The sequence below is a fragment of the Phaseolus vulgaris genome, chromosome 11 (assembly GCF_000499845.2).
Source record: "Phaseolus vulgaris cultivar G19833 chromosome 11, P. vulgaris v2.0, whole genome shotgun sequence".
NCBI lineage: Eukaryota > Viridiplantae > Streptophyta > Magnoliopsida > Fabales > Fabaceae > Phaseolus > Phaseolus vulgaris.
Genome location: NC_023749.2, coordinates 3,977,999 through 3,999,175, shown reverse-complemented (window position 1 = coordinate 3,999,175; position 21,177 = coordinate 3,977,999). Strand labels below are relative to the sequence as shown.

General features: G+C 33.2%; 4 protein-coding genes across 5 annotated transcripts; 1 reads left to right on the top strand and 3 right to left on the bottom strand.

The window, feature by feature from the left end:
• Positions 1 to 1,561: 1,561 nt before the first annotated feature.
• LOC137826583 (phenylcoumaran benzylic ether reductase Pyrc5-like) lies at positions 1,562 to 3,690 on the top strand. Its single transcript, XM_068632597.1, has 5 exons — positions 1,562 to 1,846; positions 1,988 to 2,122; positions 2,308 to 2,545; positions 2,802 to 3,005; positions 3,185 to 3,690. Exons 1-5 carry the CDS (start codon positions 1,658 to 1,660, stop codon positions 3,397 to 3,399), a joined length of 981 nt encoding a protein of 326 aa, XP_068488698.1. The 5' UTR covers positions 1,562 to 1,657; the 3' UTR covers positions 3,400 to 3,690.
• Positions 3,691 to 3,805: 115 nt separating this feature from the next.
• Positions 3,806 to 7,052, bottom strand: LOC137826569 (probable pinoresinol-lariciresinol reductase 3). 2 transcript variants are annotated; one of them, XM_068632587.1, is made up of 5 exons: positions 6,300 to 7,005; positions 6,087 to 6,221; positions 4,925 to 5,168; positions 4,393 to 4,596; positions 3,806 to 4,209 (listed from the first exon to the last, which is right to left on the bottom strand). In XM_068632587.1, the coding sequence occupies exons 1-5, from the start codon at positions 6,477 to 6,479 to the stop codon at positions 4,043 to 4,045; spliced, it is 930 nt and encodes a 309-aa protein (XP_068488688.1). In that variant the 5' UTR covers positions 6,480 to 7,005; the 3' UTR covers positions 3,806 to 4,042. The 2 variants fall into 2 exon arrangements, with proteins under 2 accessions (XP_068488688.1, XP_068488681.1); XM_068632580.1 differs by having other exon boundaries at positions 6,087 to 7,052.
• An 899-nt stretch (positions 7,053 to 7,951) lies between these two features.
• LOC137828219 (adoMet-dependent rRNA methyltransferase spb1) lies at positions 7,952 to 13,117 on the bottom strand. Its single transcript, XM_068634701.1, has 11 exons — positions 12,551 to 13,117; positions 12,413 to 12,460; positions 12,153 to 12,311; positions 11,995 to 12,041; positions 11,341 to 11,497; positions 11,171 to 11,232; positions 10,898 to 11,087; positions 10,374 to 10,463; positions 9,842 to 9,984; positions 9,602 to 9,728; positions 7,952 to 9,172 (listed from the first exon to the last, which is right to left on the bottom strand). The coding sequence occupies exons 1-11, from the start codon at positions 13,022 to 13,024 to the stop codon at positions 8,162 to 8,164; spliced, it is 2,508 nt and encodes an 835-aa protein (XP_068490802.1). The 5' UTR covers positions 13,025 to 13,117; the 3' UTR covers positions 7,952 to 8,161.
• Positions 13,118 to 16,230: 3,113 nt separating this feature from the next.
• On the bottom strand, positions 16,231 to 19,273 carry LOC137828229 (protein RER1B-like). The gene is made up of 4 exons (XM_068634712.1): positions 19,088 to 19,273; positions 18,331 to 18,692; positions 16,888 to 17,068; positions 16,231 to 16,740 (listed from the first exon to the last, which is right to left on the bottom strand). Exons 2-4 carry the CDS (start codon positions 18,678 to 18,680, stop codon positions 16,687 to 16,689), a joined length of 585 nt encoding a protein of 194 aa, XP_068490813.1. The 5' UTR covers positions 18,681 to 18,692; positions 19,088 to 19,273; the 3' UTR covers positions 16,231 to 16,686.
• Positions 19,274 to 21,177: the final 1,904 nt, after the last annotated feature.

Here is a 21,177-nt window from a genome sequence, read left to right as displayed (position 1 = left end):
ACATCTGATTGAGACAATTATAACGTAACTTGTCATTAAATATTAGTTAGATTTTGTAAATCACCTCTCCAATAAAGTAATAAATTCAATGCAATACTTTAATCAATGTAAAAAAAAATTAGGGTTTCACAAAAATATCATAATTATTTTAATTACGAACTAATTTTTTTTATTTAACACCATTTTATAGAACTAACACTGTAATAAAATTATGAAATAGAAACAAATTTTATAGACAAATGGTATAGTGACTAAATTAGAGACCATTTTAAAAATTAAAAAAAAAAAGGTTTCTAAATTAGTTTCTATTATTGTTAAAGAATTTCTAAATTGATATCTAATTAGCTACCAATATATTTGCTACCAAATTTAAAATTTAAATAATTGATAGTTAAAATTTTGGTAACTAATTAGATATCAATTTAGAAACTATTTAATTATAATAGAAAATAATTTAGAAACCAAAAAAAATTTAGTCTCTACGATATCTAATTTAATCACTATAACAACCAATTATTATTTTTTTTAAAATTAATATTTATTTCATGATTTTCTCTTGTTAAGCATAATAAATAAATCATATATTTGAAAATGATGAGATACGTGTTCATGCCTAACTTGATTTGCAAAACAAAGTTTAAGACTAATACTCTTTTGGGACGTAGAACATTCTATATTCTAGACTCACAACAATTCAAACATATATGCCATGTTTTTCTTACTTACGTTCAAATTATAAGACTTTTAACTCCAAATTTTGTTCAACATGCAGTGAAAAAATGACAAAAGTATATATAGATACAATGAGTGATATTAGAGAAAAAAAATAAGATGTTTTTGTGGGTGTTTTAAAAATAATATATATCTTTAAAAAAAACACTAGTTTTTAACACTGTTGATATTCTAATGTAAAAAATTCAACCAAAAAGAATTTCAGTTGAATATACAGTCATGGACGTCTTCAATTAGTTTCTAGAAACGTGCGCTATTTTGACCACTTTTATCACCAATTGTCAGAACTGAACATTTTAAATAACTGGTGTTCTTTAAGCATTCTATTTAATTTGTTTTCATGAAAATAAAATAAATAATATGCAACTATATGAAATTAGATATTAAATTGATCTGAACTATTTTCGAAAATAAGTAATTTTCATATCATGTGAAAAGTTAATATTAATATCTTAAATGATAATTGTCTAAAATTTGTATTGTTAGATTAAAGTGATTAATGTTTTTAAAAATTTCAAATTAATCTCTCTTTCACGACGTCATAATCAAATGGGTCTTAATATGATATGTTTACAAATCAGTTGCTTCATATTAAAAATAGAACAAAAAAACATTATTAAAATATGAAGATGTAAAATTATTAGAAGGTTGTAAAGTGATATCGTGCTGGAGGCAAAAATTTTCTAATCAAATTGCAGATAAATATTATTTTATTTTTCTAATCAAATTGCAGATAAATATTAATTTATATTTAAATGCAGAAACAAGACACGTAAGGGAGCAAGACAGTGTATATATAAAGGACTCCATTTGCGCAGTCTTCATAGCAAATAGAGTTGCAAGATATATTCCTTCTTCTCTAATCTTCCATAATCTTTCTCTAATCTTCCATAATATTTCTGTGTTGAAACATTGTTTATTTCCAATGGAAAAGGTGGGCACTAGCAAAATTCTGATAATTGGAGCAACAGGGTTTGTGGGAAAGTTCATGGTGGAAGCAAGTGCTAAGGCTGGTCACCCCACCTTTGCCCTGGTTCGAGAATCCACTCTTTCTGATCCATCAAAATCATCCATCATTCAAACATTCAACACCTTGGGTGTCAACCTCCTTTTGGTACGTAACAATTTTTTACATGCTCAATCTTTATCTATTTTCTTTTTCTGTTTTTCTTCAGGAATATTACTGCATCAGGTTTTTTCTCCTGTTTTTTTATGCAAAGTACTTTGTTTAATTGTGGGTTTGATGTATACACAGGGAGATGTACGTGATCATCAGAGTTTGGTTGAGGCGATAAAGAAGGTGGATGTGGTAATATCTATTGTGAGTCACACGCAGTTAGATGTTCAATATAAGATCATTTCTGCTATTAAGGAAGCCGGAAATGTTAAGGTACCTCCAAATTTACTGTTTTTGTTTTTCAACATGTTTGCATGCACTTTCATGCAAACCATGATGATGCTTATAACTTAGTGATTGGAATTCAATGTTACCATATCATTGGAAGAAAGTACTGTGGTTGTATTTCTTCATGACAAACATGTTGGAGTTGTTGTGATGTAGTTATTTGTTTGCAGAGGTTCTTTCCTTCAGAGTTTGGAAATGATGTGGTTCGAACTCATGCTGTAGACGAAGGACACGAGATATTTGACAGTAAAGTTCAAATTCGTCGAACCATTGAGGCTGAAGGAATTCCTTATACCTATGTGGTGGCCAACTTTTTCACTGGACACTTCCTACCCACTTGGTCAGATCTTCATGGCATAACATCACCACTTGATACTGTTGTTATTCTTGGGGATGGAAACACCAAAGGTACGTAAACACACTTTTTTGCATGCATGGAGCAGTCTGTGTTTTTATACAAATTCTCCAATTCATTTTTTTTAAAATAGTTTAACCTTTTACGATTTGGTTAAATTCAGTTTGATTTTGCGCAATTTTATGTTGTTATACGAAGAGTTTGATTCACTTTTCACACGATTTGATTTTTTTATTATACCCTGATTTTCATTTGGATTAAGAGTTTATATATCACAAATCTTCCTATTAACTTTTGTTTCATTTACAGTTGTTCTTAATACGGAAGAGGATGTTGCCACTTACACCATTAGAAGTGTTGATGATCCAAGAACCTTGAACAAAATTCTCTATGTCCGACCACCTGGTAACACCTTGTCATACAATGACCTTGTATCTCTCTGGGAGAAGCATCACAGTGAAATTCTTAAGAGAGTTTATGTATCAGAAGATAAAGTTTTGAAGATTATTAAAGGTTAGTGTCCAGTGAATTATAGTGCATGTTCGACATGTGTCCTATTAGTTGAAAGAAATGTATGGTTAACTTGCTTCTTTCACTTCACAAATCAAGTCCTTTGGTTAGCTTGAAATTATTGCGCAAAGGGTTTCTAAATATGTGTTTGTGCTGATAATTGCAATTTCTTGTTCTTGTAGAATCTTCATTCCCCAGAAACATGGGTCTGTCAATTTGCCACTCTGCATATATGAAGGGAGATCACACTAACTATGAAATTAAGCCTTCATTTGGAGTTGACGCTTCAATGCTATATCCTGACGTTAAATACACCACTTTAGACGAGTTCTTCCTTCATAATGATGCTTGCACGCCATTTTACTTGAACCAGCTTATACTGGTTAACGATATATAGAATATTCATTAATTGGAAGGAGGAGTGAAAATTCTAGTATATTTATCTGTATGTACGTGTTGGTTTTGCTTAATGATACATAAAACAGAGTTAGGATATATTTTCTTACTGTAAAACTTAGTTCTCCAAATAAAGAATCATAGAGTTAGTGTCTGGAGACGCTAAAGCAATTCTAGTTCTGTCACATGTCCATTAAAGTCTTGTAATAAAATCAATGTTTGTAAGTGTTTATTATTGCCTCTTTTTGTGGCAAGAGACTACTTATTTTCCTTCATAAATGATTTATTGGCTGAAGCACGATTTTACTGATTTTATTCATGTGTGCAAAAGGGTGAAAGTTTTTATTTTATATCTTAACAACCAAGCTGAAAACAAATCCAAGATAAATTTCTATCCTGCTCCACTGTTGTGCAACGTAAGTTTCTATCTAATTTTATGTCAACCATTTAGAAACTTCTAGCCAATTTGAGAGCAGCAAGAAACAGAGCAAGGCATTGCCCTTTTAGTTTGTCCAACACAGATATATACAATTTTAACTTGTTCTTAGAAAGAAGTAAAATAAATAAACATAACTTGTAGAAAAAGGGAAAATTTCTAAGTAACAGTATGTCACTGCACATATCCCAGCATTCTCAAATAAAGCCTAAACTAGTGTGTCTAAGAATTCACTGATTGTGGTATATTTCAGATGTGGATATAGTTGTGTACCATTCACACCAGAGGGTGGTTCAATATCAAAGTATGTGTGATCTCCCTTTATGAAAGCAGAATATATGAAGAGCATTTCAAAGTTGGCAGGGTAAGAAGTTCCTGCAATGCCATAAAGGAAATAAAAAGGCGTTTGTTAGAATTTTTCTCTCACTTTTCCTTCTACGATAAGATTTTGTCATAATATCTCTTAGAGTTTCACTTATTGTATGAGATGATCTAAAATGCCTCCTATGGTTTTAACTGACAAAGAGATGTATAATAATTACAAAGTATATATAACACCTTTTATTTTCTGGAGCAACTCTCCTTCAGAGACATGCAATCTCTCAAGCTTCTTGGCAATCTTAATCTCCCACATTTCAACCAGCTCATTCAAAGAACAGACGTTTCCTGGGGGTCTCAAATACAGCACTTTATTTAAGGTACGAGGGTCGTCAACTGTATTGATAGTGAATGCAGCAACATCACTTTCCTTCATGAAGACACCTGCAAAGAACCCATTGCTGAATAATTAATAAATTATTATGATTTGGTACCTAAAGTGTAACTCGTATCACATTACTCCCTGCAACTACTACTAAGTTTTGAAATAAATCTCTAAAGTTTTAGTTTTGATCCATGTATATGTATCATTTAAGTGAAGCTTTTTGAAACTAAATACAATTGATGAAGTGTACTTTGAGGAATTCTTTTAAATTTCTTTAATTTTAAAAACTATTACAACACTACATTTTCAAAGATTAGAAAAGGTGGTTACTCGGTAAACTACCAAGTAGGAAGTAAAAGAGTAACAATGCTTGATTGATGAGCATACCTTTTGTATTCCCATCACCATATATAGTGACCTTGTCCCTTGGAGGAGCATCTAAGCCTGGCTGAGCAAGAGAAGGAAGCAAAATCCTCATGAAGAAATTGCATGAGATGATAGTGTGTGGAATGCCCTCAGCCTCCAGAAGTCGACGGATTTCAATTTTGGGTGCATAGAAATTATGCAAATCATCAAGCTCTGACACGTGAGCCCTGGTAGGATCTGATCCAAATTCAGATGGGATGAATCTCTGAGGCCCAAAATCAATTAACAACAGATTATTTAACACATTTAACAACTCAAATAACGTAAGAAAACTATGCTTAATCCATACATAGATGGATATTGAGAACTCTGGCTACATACACGAAAGAACAGAAAAGAGGAAAAAAATGTGGTTTTGGTCTTTGAATCTGACCTACAAGATTCTATACTTTAATATCTGATAAATTCGTTTTCTTTAAGTGATAAATTTGATATTTCAAAATTTTAAAAACACGTAGATTTAGTTTTTTAAGAACTCATCAAGTTTTTTAAAATTAAGAGTGAGTAAAACTGTTTGAAGAACAAATATAAAATAATACAAGAAAGAACTTTAAGCACGTTGGATTGAAAGTATAAAGATTAAGAAAGCAATTTCTCTAGAAAGGAAAAAGGTAGACTATAACAGCTTGAGAACATGCAGAACCTATCAGCTAGTCTTCTCGAAATAAAAGATAGGACAAAAATTGTATACAATTTTATAGGTTATGTTTGTCTTGTTATCCAATTAGAATACTGTAGGTTTATACTGTAAAAGCATAATTTTATCTTCATCAAGCTCCTCACCTTTTATAATTTTGTATGAAGTCTTTGATCTTTTTAGATATTATTATTTAAATTTAGACAGCCATACACTTTTGGATTTGTTAATGCCAGAACTTTTCATTATATTAAAGCAAAAATTCATAAATTTAAATAATAAACAAATACTAAAATAAAAACTTAGAATTGCATAAAAACTAAAAAGGAATACTTCACTAAAAACCACCCCTAACTTGTCAGTTTCTCAAAATTGGATTAAACTGGTAAGACCCAAAAACCGATGAATAAGTAAATAAGCCAGAATCAATAAGAATTGGTCAAATAATGAAAAGAATCTAAAATTAAATCTATGTTATAAGTTAACCTTAATAGAACCAAGTTGTCTGATAACTCGGATAAGGAGCTTTTGAAGCAGAGATTGTTTAGCTGAAACGGCACAAATGACCACATCTACAAGGCTGACAGCCTCCGCAATGGTGGTTTCATCTTCCAGCGAACCCTGACCATAAAAATGTCCAAATTCGATCATAAGAACAAGAAATTGAAAGAGAAAAGGAAAAGAAATAAGATGAGAGACTTTGAGAAGGGTGGCTCCGGCTAGAGAGAGGGAGTGAAGCTTTTGGGCTTTGTGAGGGTGAGAGAATGCAGAGTGTCTAACAAGAGCAAATGTTGGATGACAAAACTTCAGACTTGCTTCGGCTAAATGGTATCCCAAACTTCCTGTTGCCCCAATTATCAATATCTTGCTCTTTTCCATACTAACAAATCACCTTCCTTCTCTGTCTATATCTCTATTCAGCTTTTTAGGGTTATATAAAAGGGATGGCAAAGCGCCCCCGCGTTGACCTGCAAAATGCGGGTCGGGTTGGCCCGCCCCGCATAGGAGTCAACCCGCGGATTTGCGGGCCAGCCAGCATTTTTTTTCTAACTTGCGTGGAGCGGTGCAGCAACGGCGCGACAGCGGAGCGGTAGTGGCGTGGCAGCGGAGCGGCAGTGACGCGACAACGGAGCAACTGCGGCGCGGCAACGGAGCGGAGCAGCGCGACGGTGGAGGTTCGTCTCATGGTCGTGCGCGTGTGTGCCTCCGTTATAGCGTAGCAGACGGAGCGGTACCGGAGCGGCGCGACAGCGGCGGCGGTGACCGTGAATGTGATGAAGAAGGAAGAAAATCTAGATGTGTTTGTGCAGTAGCAGCGGCAATCACACATTTTTTCTTCTTTTTTTTTTGCCTTTTTTTTTTTGCGGGCCAGCCCCACCCTCATTGGTTATTGGTGGTGGGTTATGCGGGACGGAGGCTTGAGTGGGCCAGGAGTTAAAAAAGACTGTTTTTTCGTGCACCTCCATCATCTTTATACCATCATCTTTATACCATCATCTTTATAGGTTCTTCGCCCACTTTCATACACCATATAAAAATATATAATCTCTCAAAACTAATCATGTATTTAATAAAAAGACTTCCGAATTATGTAATTTATAAACTAATTAGAAATTTAAAAAAAGATTTCTAAATTATATAATTCAAAAATATTATAGAAAGGTATTTTTGAAAATATAAAAATGTATGGAATTGGGAGAAGAATATATGGAGGTGCAGAAGAAACAGTCGTTAAAAAATTTCACTCATCCTTTATTTTTTTACCAAAACGGGCTAATCCGCCTGACATCCCACTTTGTCATCCTAATTGTGAGTGAATCAGTCCTAATATTTTTTTTTGTTTTCATACTTCAAAAAATTAAAATTATTGTTTTTAATTTTTATTATTATTTGACACTAAAAAATTACTTTTGTCTCTTTATTACATATAGAAAGGAAAAAGGATCAAGTTAGTTAAAGAAACAAGAGTGAGAAGGAGAACCAACCTCCTATAATTAATCTTATTTATACCTATAAAAAAAATCTTTTAACTATGATCTATAATAATGTGATGTATTGAAAAGAATGCCCCAAAAATTATTGTCAACAGTTCTCATAGAAACTTACTGATCATGGACATGGACTGAATTCTCCAGACACCAATGAAAAATCAAAAAGCATGTCATATTTTACTTAACACCCATGAGAATGATAATTATTTTTTCAAGACACATGTTCACTTTGATTAGAAAGGGGCATTTCAACTATTTTATGATAACAAAATTCTTTCGTATATAATAATGACAATAAAATTTAAACGACTCAGCTACTAAGATAATTTACTTTTGAGTAAGGATAATTTACTTGCAACATTTAAAGCCACTAATCCATAATTAATTTCGAAACTAAGATTACATTGCCGTTTTCCTTTATGAAGGACAAAAACCTCCATTCTTTAATTTATAATATCAATTGCACAATAACAAGCAGGAAGCAAATGAAAAACAAAAAATAGGCCTAGAAAACTAGGCAAAGCCATTAATTTGAACTCTGAAGATGATCAAGTATCAATCTATTTTTATTTATTCCTTAGTCCTCTGTTTTCCCTTTTTGGCAGAGGAGGCCTTAGAAGCTCCTTTGCCCTTTGGAGCCTTGCCTCCCTTCTTCGCCTTGGAACCTCCTTTTCCTCCCCTACCCTGTCCACGTTTCCTAGCATCCTTCTTCATTCTTCGATCAACAAGGACTTTTCCTTTGCCAGTCTTTACTTGTACACCTTTCTTTGCAACTACATATTCCTTTTTAGGCCTCTTCGGAACAGCCTTTTTATAGAGTTGTTCAATTTGCTTCCTCTTCGAACGATCAGATATCTCTGTTTGATCTGATATGGCATTCGCCTTCTTCCGTACCTTCTCAAGCTTCTTCATTGCAGCACGCTTCTTTCGTGCTTTGGCCTCCGCCACCTTCTTTGCAGGCCGGGCATCAATTTCTTTAAATTGCGCTTTCATTGCAGCCATTTCCTCTTTCGAAATAGGCTTTACTGGTTGGCGGTGTTTCTTCTCTTCATCTAGAAACCACTTGGGCAATCCTTCGTCATCAAACATGTACTTGTTATATGCATCATCCAATATCTGATTTCGTTGTTTTTTTCTCACCAACTTCTTAGCATAAGCCAATATCTCAGCTTTGGCTTCGATATCTTCCTCCGACTCATCAGAGGATGAATCATCATCACTTGAATCAGTGGCAGGCGCAGGAACTATTTCAAAATCATCTGCTTTCTTGGATGATGCTTGAGGTTCAGGGTGATCCTCCACTGCAGGAGCTGCTGTTTTATTTTCTTTGACCTTTTTGGCAATGGATTTCTTCTCCTTAGGCTCATCATCTACATCCATTTCATCTTTACTCTCATCCTTCTCAAAGTCTCCTTCCTCTGCAGCTTCAGCAAAGACATCCTGACTAAACCACTTATTTGTTATCTCCTCTTGGGTGAGTTCAGCACCGTCATTAAGTGGCATCATCAATGGATTTGCTTCTTGCTCACCCTGATCTTCATCCGAATCATACATAGATTGAGCAATATCATCCTCACCGCCCTACACGGCCAAAAGGTCATGATCTACATGTTAAAGAATTCAATGGCTCTAAACAAAAAGAAGCATCATTCCATGTTTGTAAACAATAAAATAACACACATTTGACATAACAAGAATACATTCCTAAAGAGATTCAACAAGTACCTAGAGAACAGAATACAAAAAACAAACATGTTTATATTAGCAGCAAGCTTCAAAGTGCACCCTGAAGGTTTCTTTGGATGTAAGAAAGGGGCAAGGGAATAAATTAATGGATACTTGAAACAAAAGTGTGGATTATATAATGGTGTTCCCTCTGTCCTGGCGTTCAAATATGGAAGGATTTTCAATAATCAATTGTAATCTCAGTTCTCAATCTCGTAGTATATAAACCTCTAACATAGTGAACGTTTAAGTAAACAAAACCGTGAAAAAGGAAACAATGCGTACCTCCAAAAGTTCGGCGTCTGCATCATAGGATTTTTTAATTCGCTTCCGCTGCTTTGAACTTCCTTCCTTTCTGATGACAAACTTCTCATAAGCTTTATCCAACAAATCTTCCATTTGCTCATTGTATCTGATATCAGTATAACATTGATTAAAAATCAACACAGATTGTGAAGGAAAATTTCAAGAGTAAATGCTAACATAACAGAGTATGAGCAACCATCAAAAGAACCTGTCATTCACCTTTTACGCTCCTCATCAGAATCTTCCAAGTCACTGGATGAACGCCCTGGGATTTCATGGATATCTTCATTCTCACTATCTTCTACTTCACCCTCGTCACCTTCATACTCAGTGTTGTCAACAGCTACCAGATCTTTCTTACCCTAAAACCCCAAGAAAGAATGAACCCATTACAAAAATGTGAGAGGTGTCCTCAATCTCTTTTTTTACACTACGAAGGAAGGGATATATAGATTACAATATGCAGACATAAAAATAAATATGTAACTCTAAAAGTCTGCTTTCTGTACATGTGCCCATATAGAGTTGAAGGATTAGTAAAGTACTCCTTAAATGTTGCCCAACATTAGTAATCTGACACTATTCTAGATCTCCCGGTTACAAAGGAAAGGTATATATCAAGCAAACAACCTGTGCTTTTGGGGAGTTCTAAAGAGGAAAAGAAGGAGTTTAAAATGAAAAAACAGTTGATGCACTTCAACAGGTTATATCATTTTTCAAACCAAGAGAAATGAAAAAGATTAAAGCAAACCTTTATAGAGGCGAGAGAAAACAACTCCTGATCTACATAACCATCTTCAACTGCATCCATTTGCATCCCTGTTGCTTTTCGTGCCTTGTCCTGCAAGATTCAAATCATCAAAGCAGTGAATCAGCTTGATCTCATCTACTTGAAAAAGAAATTAACAGAAAAATAGAGCCTAAAATGTCATGATTGGATTAAAATCTGTTATGGAGCAGTGTGATTAATGAGTTTCTTTGTCAGACTAAACATCATCTATTATTTTGTAAAAAATCACATCATTATTCTGCAAATAAACATTAACCAGAGTGATCAATGGCAGAAAAGCAAAAATTCCACCATAAAAACACTCCGTTGTGGTCCAAGGCAGGCCTCCCATAAGGGGTAAAAAAACCACATCGTAGCATTATGGTGGTGCTATAATGGCTATTTAACATTGATATTAACAATGATGTTGCATAGATTCCAAAAGTTATTCATGTGCATATCCAATAACAACAAAATCAATGGAAGTTCAGAGCTAAAAACAAAACCTTGGCTCTTCTTTTAGCAAGAAGCTTCTTTGCATGTTTCTTCTTGCGGTCCATCACATTAGTCAGCTCCTCCATTTCATTGAGTAATATATCTTCTTCATCCACCTTCTGCTCAGTTTTTGTCTGTTCTTTAGTAGTAGGATCAGGCTTTTGAGTTGGTGAAAGAGCTTTTCTAATGTGAATCCTCCACCTACATGTGACAAATAACAACATCAAAACCCCACACATAAGCTCCTCCATTTCATTGAGTAATATTTCAAATCATGTAGTTACTTTAGAAGATGCTTGAAATCTTGCTTCCCCAAAACCCTTAAATCGTCGCAGAGAGATTTGACCTGCAAAAACAACCACATTAAAATTAAAATTCACAATACTGATTTTGTCTAAATCTCCACTGATTACAGAAAATGCATGATTGCATCTCACATATTCAAACAAAATACCTCTTCAGTTGTTTGCTCATGATCCTTGATTGGTAAATCAGCTGCATCAGTAAAGGTGATAGAAGTGACTGAACCAAGGATCTCCAGAGGAGAATCTGACCAAATGAAATTTGAAGCTGAAGACATCTTCCTTAAAGTAGTGTTTCCATCTTCATAACTGCAGTAGTGAAGAAGTTAGCAAACAAGTCTACAGTATGTACCAGACTATGTTTAGAGCACAAAACTAAAATTAAAAGGCGAGAACCTAGAGGGATGGCGAACAATAAGTATGCTATTTGTATATAAAATCAACTAAAGTAGCTAATAGACTGCCAAGTTTTTCACATTCCTAGTGTTCTCTGTTTATCAGGATGCCTTAAGAATCCTTCGAAAATAATTAGTTATGCCAGACCAAGCCTTGCAAAGAATTTAAAAAGGTAAATCACAAAAAAACAAACATATTAAAAGTCAAACCAAGCCTTGCAATGGAGTAGCTAATAAACTGCCAAGATTTTCACATTCCTAGTACTCTCTGTTTATCAGAATGTCTTAACAATCATTCAAAAATAATTTGTTATGCAAGACCAAGCCTTGAAATGAATTTAAAAAGGTAACTCACAAAAAAAGCAAACATATTAAAAGTCAAAACAAGCCTTGCAATGAAGCAGTAGTTACCCGTCACGATGCCTTTTCTGCTTAGTATCTCTAAGTACATCCACCACCTGCACAGATGATTCACCAATCACCAACAGATAAAACCAATCCTAACCAAAGAGGAACAAAAACAAAAATTGCCAACCCAGTATCCACAAAAAAAAAAACAGAATGATTACCTTAGGCTGCGGTTCCACAGACCCCTGAAAGAGATGCTTCACATCAAGAAGTCGCGGATCAATCTTGGCAGGAGCCTTGTACCTAAGCCCCAAAACATATATCTCAGCAGATTCAGATCGACTAGCCGCAGGTTTATCCACCTCAACCTTCTCAAACAACTGAGACAAAAAAAAATCAACAAACAAATCTCAACAACTCCACCAAACCGCCCAAAATCACAAGTACAACTGCTTTTCAATTATAAAAACCATCACATCACCTGCTTCAGGCAATAGACCACGGAGCTGTAATCTTGCGACCTGAAAATCTATCACGCAAAAAAGGAGCAATAAATAATAATTACAACAACAATAATTATAATGATCAGAATAAGAATAGGAAACAGATGAATGATTACTTTGGTGACAAAGATACCCTTGGGCGCTAAGAACTGAGTAGCTAATCTGACGGCATCGATGACGAGGGCATTCTGGCTCATGGCTTCCTGAGCCCAGGCGCCGCCGATATTGGGAGAGCCGTCGTGCAAAATGACGTCAAAGGCGCGGCATCCGTGCTGGCCCATGAGCTTCTTGATGCGGGACTTGCATTCTGTTTTGGTGATGTCTTCCTGGATGGCGATGGCACCGCGGATGGGCGCGATGGGTGCCAGGTCCACGCCGATGACGAGGTGGTCTACGGGGACGCGCTGCACAGCCACCTGCATCCAGCCTCCGGGGGCGGCGCAAAGGTCGAGGACGGAGCGTGCGGACTCGAGGAATTGGAACTTGGAATTGAGCTGGACCAGCTTCCATGATGCTCGAGACCTGTAACCATGCTCTTTCGCTAAGTGATAGTACTTGTCCAAACGGTGCTTCCCCTTCGCTTTCCCCATTGATGCACCGCACTGCAACTACGGGTTTTTGTTAGGGTTTTGGGACACGCAGTTGAAGAAGAAACACTCTTCCAATGTGTTATTAACCGTTATATCCGACCGAGTAAGCCTTGTTTTTTAATATTGGGCTGAATTTAAATGAAATGGCCCGGCACAATTTTTTGGCCCACTTAAATTTACTTAATCTAAATTTTGTGCTGGGCTGAAAATATCTTAGATGAATAAGTAATTTCTTTCTACACTCCCATAAATTCAATATGCACCCGAATGAGATAGTGAAAATGCCAAAGTGTCCTTAATGACATATGTGTTTTAAACCTACCTTTTTTTTCTCTTCTTATCCACTTTTTCTTCTTTCACTTGTTCCATACCCACTGATGGAACTCAATGTCATTTGTCAAGAATGCCTTGGTCACTCATTTTTTTGATGTGTTGGTTTTATGTTAGAGTTCATTTTTAAAAAAAAAAATCTCTAGTACTTTTAATTTCACTATGGATTAAGTTTCCACAATGCATAATCTGAAATTTATTTTTTTTAAAATTGTATACACTTTGAATTATACAATTCAAAAATTATTTCTAAATTTATAATTGCATTATGGATTGTAAAATCTAAAAGTATTTTATTTTTTAAAATACATTACAGATTGGAATTCATTCTTATTTTAAAAAATAGTTAAAATAAGTTGTTCTTTTTTATGTGTATGGGACAATTATTCTGCAATATCATCTGCAAAAGTTTCATAAACTTATATTGTAATCCATATTAATTGCAACTAAGGATGGAGAAAAGGACCACATATGTTTGAAAATACCTAAATAAAATGTGAACCATACACATGTCAAATACATATAAGTCGATGTAGACTCACATTCATTCGTGACATGTTTACTTAGTAATGAGAATATCGTCATGTTTTGCTTTATTGATAAACACGTCAATACAACATTATATTTAATAGCAATCATAATCACGTATCTGGTATCGGTTATAGTCACTCATTTGTCTATACTATCCTGTAAATACACCAATGTTAGTATTAATAGGTGAAATAAGCAAATAACTTAATAACATTCAAATTACTTATCGTTCAACAATTTTACTAAATTATAATGAGTCCAAAAGACATTTGTAACAACCTATGAAAACTTATTACACATGCTTCGATTAATATAATTGTGACATTAATAATATCATTAGTTGTTGTATTTTAGTTTTAGATCTTCTATATGATCTTCTACATATTTGACATTGTACACTTGATTTATTGTGGTAACATTGTCCTCACTACTCTCATTTAGAGTAAGTAAAAAAAATCGATTTCACTAAACTTTTAATAATGTTAATGACCAAGAAATACTCATTAGATTTTAATTTATCAGACATAAGGGTGACCAAGTAATTTATCAGTTAATTCATGACTTTGACTGTCACATATCACCTTCAACGTCCATTATTCTCCATTGTGAACTGATTTACCCCATAATGTAAAAGGGCAATCACATGCTTTTGTATCAATTATAATGATCAGTAAATTGTTGTTATGTTTCATATACTTATCAGTCCTTTTAGAACTTAACAACACACATATATTTATTTCTTGTTATATGTTTTTCGTATCAGACTTCAAAATAACAATTACAAAACCAAGTCAAAATGTTATCATACGCACCCATTCAAGTAAGTCATCCTACATACTAAATACATATGCAAAAATAATACAACATAAGTATATGCCTTGTGTCACACTTCTTACAAATAATATACATATTTAGTTAACTCACCTCCTCAAACAAATTGATCTTTTGTTGGCACAAACTCCACAATGTCATACTCATACATGCTAGACAACTTATCCACTTCATATGTTATTTTGCTCCAAAATTGAGATCTCATTTCTATATTCAACAAAGTAATAGAAAGAGTGATTACAAACTAATGTAATACTTGATATTGTATTGCAATTAAACAACATAAATATTGACTTTGAAAAATAACTTACAATAAATTGCACAACTTAAACTTCTTAAATATATAATCCAAAATACAAAATTTTATTTTAAGATTATTGGATTGTAGAATTCAAAACACAAATTTGTTTTGTGGATTGTGTTCTAAAATTTACAATCCAAAAGTAAAATTTGTATTCTAAAATGCAAATACAAAATTTTGACTTTCAAATTGTACATTATGAAACACAATAAAAAAACAAATGTATTTCACTGCATAATTTGAAAATAAAATTGACTTCTAAATTGTACAATATAAAATAACATTTTCATTTCCTTATTTGGACAATCCAAAACTAAAAGTAAATTATTTAACATTCCGGATTATGTATTCAAGATATATGTGGACAAAATTATATAGAAGTTAAATTGAAAATCGTAAAAGGAGGGAGGGGTTCCAATTGTAATCCATAAACGATTTGGATTTTTATTTTACAGAAATGTTAAACTAAAGTAGATGATAAAGTGGCGAAGAGACATGGAAATAAAGGTATCATTTCAAAAATTGTCTAAACAAGATATAACTTATTTGTAAGACGTAGAACCTGTTGATATGGTTTTCAATCCACTACGGCTACCTTCACGAATGTAGGACAAATATTTGACTTCACTAGTCTTAAACAACTTATTGGAGTTAGGCTTTCTTTTCACACTATTACCATTCGAAAATTAATGAATGCTCTCCACTGCAATTTAATTCCACAAAAGGTAAATATGAAAGTTTTAAATTTATAAAGATACATATGAATTTAATTTATAAAGATGCATATTAAAGTAGGTTTGTTTAAATATCTGAGTACTTCCCAGATCAACTCTCTTAACAAATTAATAATAATGATTATTTCAAATTATAATAAATTATTTAATGTCTAAATTATTGTAAAAGATATTTCAAAAGAACACTCAAGTTTGGATCAAAGCTTTGGTTTTTATTTCAAGATTAAATAAATTCATACATACATAATTAGCGTTTATTCAAACATAAAAATACGTAAACCATCTCATCACCAAAATTCAAAGTTAACCTAATTCTTCAATATTCTCGATAAGCTTTTGATAAAGAGAGGCCATACAAAGCATCACAATAAAATAAGAGCAAGAGAAACCTTTTGTGCTAATTTAACAATAATGGATCTATTAAAATGTTAATTTTTCGATGAGCAATGTTAGACAGTTTCAAAAGCTGCAAAAAATGATAAAAGTAAAAGCCCGGCCGTAGCCATAAATAGAATTTACTTTTGAATGGAAAGAAAAAAAATACACGGGTAGAGATATTGTCAAACTGCCAGTTCATCTTACAACCTTATAAGACGCATGAACAAAAAAGGCAAATAGTTTTTCCTTGAACAGGAAAAAAATGAGTGCTATACGAAGTTTGTCTTCAAATCATGGTCTGCAGCATCGCAATACAATCTAGATTTGCGATGAAATCTAAAACTGAATCAAATACTAATGTATATCCACATTGACGTTCAAAGCCTGCATTAGGATGTCTTCTGAGTGGAACACAGATAATATTTCTGTAACTGCATATTGGCATCCGTCATACTCTGACTACAAATTCCTTCAAATAAAAGGGAAAAATCTACCCTGGATGTCCACAAAACCTAACTATGAGATTTGCATTTTTCAAGTCACAACAAAACCAAGCTTCAGTCTGCACGACTGCCACTGCTACTTGCAGAGGATCTTTTGCCAGTATATTTCTACAACACATTAAAACAAAATACATTACTATCATTCAGGTCAATGATACAGACAAAGTAAATGTTGCCTGTACTGGACAAAATGTACAAAACAAATTACAGGGGCGAAAAGTAAATTGATGAGAGCCAATTTAAGAGTAAGGTTACCTGCTTCCCAATGTTGAATGGTATGTATTTGTATTTGATCATGTGTGCAATTTGGCGCCTCATAGTAAGGACAAACAGGACAACCCAATAACAGAGTAATATTGGCCAAAACACAGGAACATCAAACACAGAAAAGAAAGTCATCACAAATGCTACGCAGAAAGCCTTTGTGAAAGAATACCTACAGCCAACAACATCTCAAATCAATATCCTCATCCATAAATGGTGATTTCTTTGAACTGTTTCCAACAGACACAGGTAGGCTTTTAGCATGATAATATCTTACTTGTTAAACAAAAATAAAGGGATGAGCATAAATAGCACCAGCCTCTCTCTCGAGAAAGAATAATTAAACAAATCAACTCACGCGCATCATACTCATCTATGAAGTTATTCCAGTTATATAATATCAGTCAACAACATTGACACAGGTTTTGCTCCATATAACTCATTTTTCAAAAGGAGCAAGGGGATGTTCACATATTTTGTTAAGCAATAATACTTTCCTAATACTATGTTGTCATTTGGATTTTTAAAACTAAGTCTTCAGGAAGTGTGAAATTTGTCAGGACAAATAGTTATCTATTTCAAATTTAAAAACATTTAAGTGATTATTGAGACAAATATTTCGGAACTAATTAAAGAAACATAATTCCAGAGAATTTTGTTTGAAAACTTGAAAGATAAACCAACACAATAAGATTAAGGTTGACAAACCAACCCAGCCAAATAGTATGATGCATCATGCAACAGATATGTTCAAAAGTTTTCCATATGACTGATCAAACCAGGAAAATAAGTAAGACATGAAAGATAAGCAACAGTTTGTTCAATAGAGAATAATATAAATAGAAAATTCATTTTTCATGTACCATTTCAAAAGATAAAATATTGTTTCCCATACAATTATCAGCTTCTTTATGCAATGCCAATGACTAAAATCTTGCAGCAAAATGTCTGGCAATTAACCGATATTGAATAATTAAATGCAGTCGACGCTGGGCACAACTAGTTAATTTTTTTGCATTTCCCAAACACATAGTTATTTTCTGCGATAACAACAATGTTTTCTGGTAAGGCAAATGGAAAGATTAGAGAAACATTTTCCTCATAGCTATCACCTCTGTAAAACTTACATTACCTCTATAAAGGTAAGTGCCACATGAAATACAGAAATGACTCGGAGTCATATTCAAATAAACGAAATGACAGATGAACATTACAAAAGTTACAAGTCAAATATTCACCGATAAAAAAGACTGAGTATGAACAAGAGACATTGAAGCAACTATTAACATGAAACTCACATTGAATCCAAGTTTTCTTTAAAGAGATTGCTTCAAAATTATTAAAGCAGGTTTCAGGGGGCAAACGACAATGTTCATATTTTTTTCATGAAAATGTTAGTACTAAACCACCCACACAACAAAATTCCTAAATTACCAGAACTTAAACTCAGGCAGTCGGCGAATGAACGGTTTGAACTCGTCAGAACCTTTAGTCGGCAGCAAAGGTCCATCAGAGGGCTCCAGCTCAGGATCGACCAACGGTGACAGAAACCCAATCAACAGATTCAGCAGATAGATTCCCAATCCATAAGACACAATGTAAAATCCCTGGACATAAAAAACCCGCAAAACAAAGATCGACACAATAACCAAACTCCCAATCCATCTATAAGTAGCGTGCGGCGTGGATTTATCCAGATAATATTGAAATAGCTTCGAAAATTCCTGCCACCATTGGTTCACGGGTGCAGCAGCCGAGGCACTGCTGCCTCCAGTTCCTTCCATTCAACTCACAATCTGCAAAACAAAAAACCACACACGACGCTTACAACCAACCAATTCGCTCCAAATCCGACGAATATAAGCATAAAATAGATCCACACACCATTGCACACACAGACATACGCAAATTAAACGACAATAAAATTACATGCATAACGATAAACGTGTAGCTTATAAATCATATGCTCACATTCTAATAATGGTAAGGTTCAGTTTACATAGATTCCGATTAGAAAAGTTGAAGGAGAGAAAAGAAGCGTGGTTTTCATGGTGCGAATCAAGATCTACGGTATTTGCAGAATCTGAAAACCCTAAAATTTTGGAGAATGGAAATGGAAACTGCGAAAAGAGAATTGAAATACGGAGAAAGAATGAGAGGAAGGGAAATGCATCGAAGAAGAGGAGCTGACCTGCGAGGACAATTTGGACCTCGAAAACGAATCGAAGAAGAGAGGATTGAATTGATGGATGACGAAACCCGAGAGTTGCAGATCTACAACGCGATGCGAATTTGGACCTGTAGTTTTAGTTTTTTCTATTTTCTTAATTATTTTTTTTTCTCCCAGTGTTGTTTATAGACTTCTATAAATATATATATATATATATATATATATATATATATATATATTGTGACGAAAATGGTTAGCCGAATCTTAAACTGCATATAATATGGTTTTATTTTAGTTTATTTTTTGTCCGAAACGAAGGGTCGTTTCGTTGCTATTGGTCTGTGATGGGTCATAGAGAAAGGTGCTGGGGAGGTTAGCATTCTTGAACTACGTGCAACGTGATGTGTTGTTTGTTTGTTTAACTTAAGCTTTGTTTTTAATGAAGGAGGGTGGAAAAGTAAGAAAAAAAATAAAAAGATATAAATTTGATTGTGTACTAATTAATATGAGAGAAAGTGAAAATTAGATTATTAGATTGGAAAGGAAAGTGAAAAAAAAAGTTTATAATAAATTTGATTTATATTAATAAATTTAAAAATAATTTAATTAAGAAGTTTTATTATTTTAATATTTTTATTTTGGTAAACTTTTTAAAAAAAATACTTAAAAGGCGTAGAAATGAAATGGTGGGGGTATTTATTTTGTGTGGAACATTTATATTTGTGTCATTAATTTGAAAGATGGTGGAAGTGATGAATCCAATAAATGAAAGACATCGATATTCGGGTGGCCTTGGCCATGTGATTCGGCTTTTACCATTTTTTTACCTTACTCGTGACATGTTTCTTACTGTGGGTAGTTGGGTAGGTTTTAACACACTATTATAATGTTTTTTTTTTAATTTCTTATTTATATTTAAAATACATCAGTTATGTGGTGTGAATTTTGAATTTTGTGGGAATATTTAACACGCTGTAATTTTCTTGATTTATTATTAAAATGGGTAAATGTTTTTTAATTATGTAGATTGGTAAGGTGTACTAAGCTTAAGCTGATATAATTTTATTTCAAATCTTAGTAAGATGTATGATTTTAGTAAGAAATTGTTACAAATTTAAATGATTTTGATTGACTTAGGGTAAAGTCGGTCATAATTCATATCACTTAAATTTGCACAATGAAATCATGTTAATCATAAATGATTTTACTTAAAAATAATATATATTTTAAGTGAAATTATATAAAGTATTAACGATTTTGGTTGTTCACTTTGAATTAAAGTCATGCAACCATCATATAACTTTAGATGAACGAAATTAAGATTGAAATTGTGCAAGCTTTACACGATTTCAATTGTTTTGAATTAGTTGAAATTGTGTTTGCTTTGAGTGAATTCTGATTAATATTTGTATTTCATGTGTGTTTAAATTAATTAAAAATTAAGTGTGAAAAATAATGATTTTATAAAAAAAAGTAAATTAATTTAGTAATAACATATTATATGGAGTTAATTTTAAAGAAATTGAAAATTATTAAAATAAATTATATTAAATGTATGGAAATTGATTGAATTTGTTTTGGTTGTTTAGGGTGTTTACTTCTTATGATGGTCAAAAAATATGGAACTTATAATCTTGAAAATGGAACATAAGAGAGCAATAAGAGAAAGTTATGAATAAGAATTGAAATTAAAATTAAACTTCAATATTATTACAAGAGGGAAATTATTTATTTATGAGATGATGTGTCACAAAAAGGTTTTTTTTCGTTGTCTGTTAGGTATTATTTTATCGTTATGCATTATAGATGGGAAAAAATGTGAAATTGCAGTGTTGTCATCATTTTTATGTGGACCATTCAGGCCTTATGATAGCATTGTTAGACAATAATAATGCATGTGGAAGGATGAATGTGGAAGTTTTTAACATATTTGGTTGACAAAAGAAAACATCCAAATGACTTGTAAAATTGTATGTTAGTGAAACCCACTTTAACGAAGATTGGAAAGGCATAGGATGATGATAGTCCATGAACATGTTGAGCAATGGTTGTCGAAGATTGGAGTGGTTGTATTTACCAAATAAATTGTCATAAAATTTATGACCATGAGA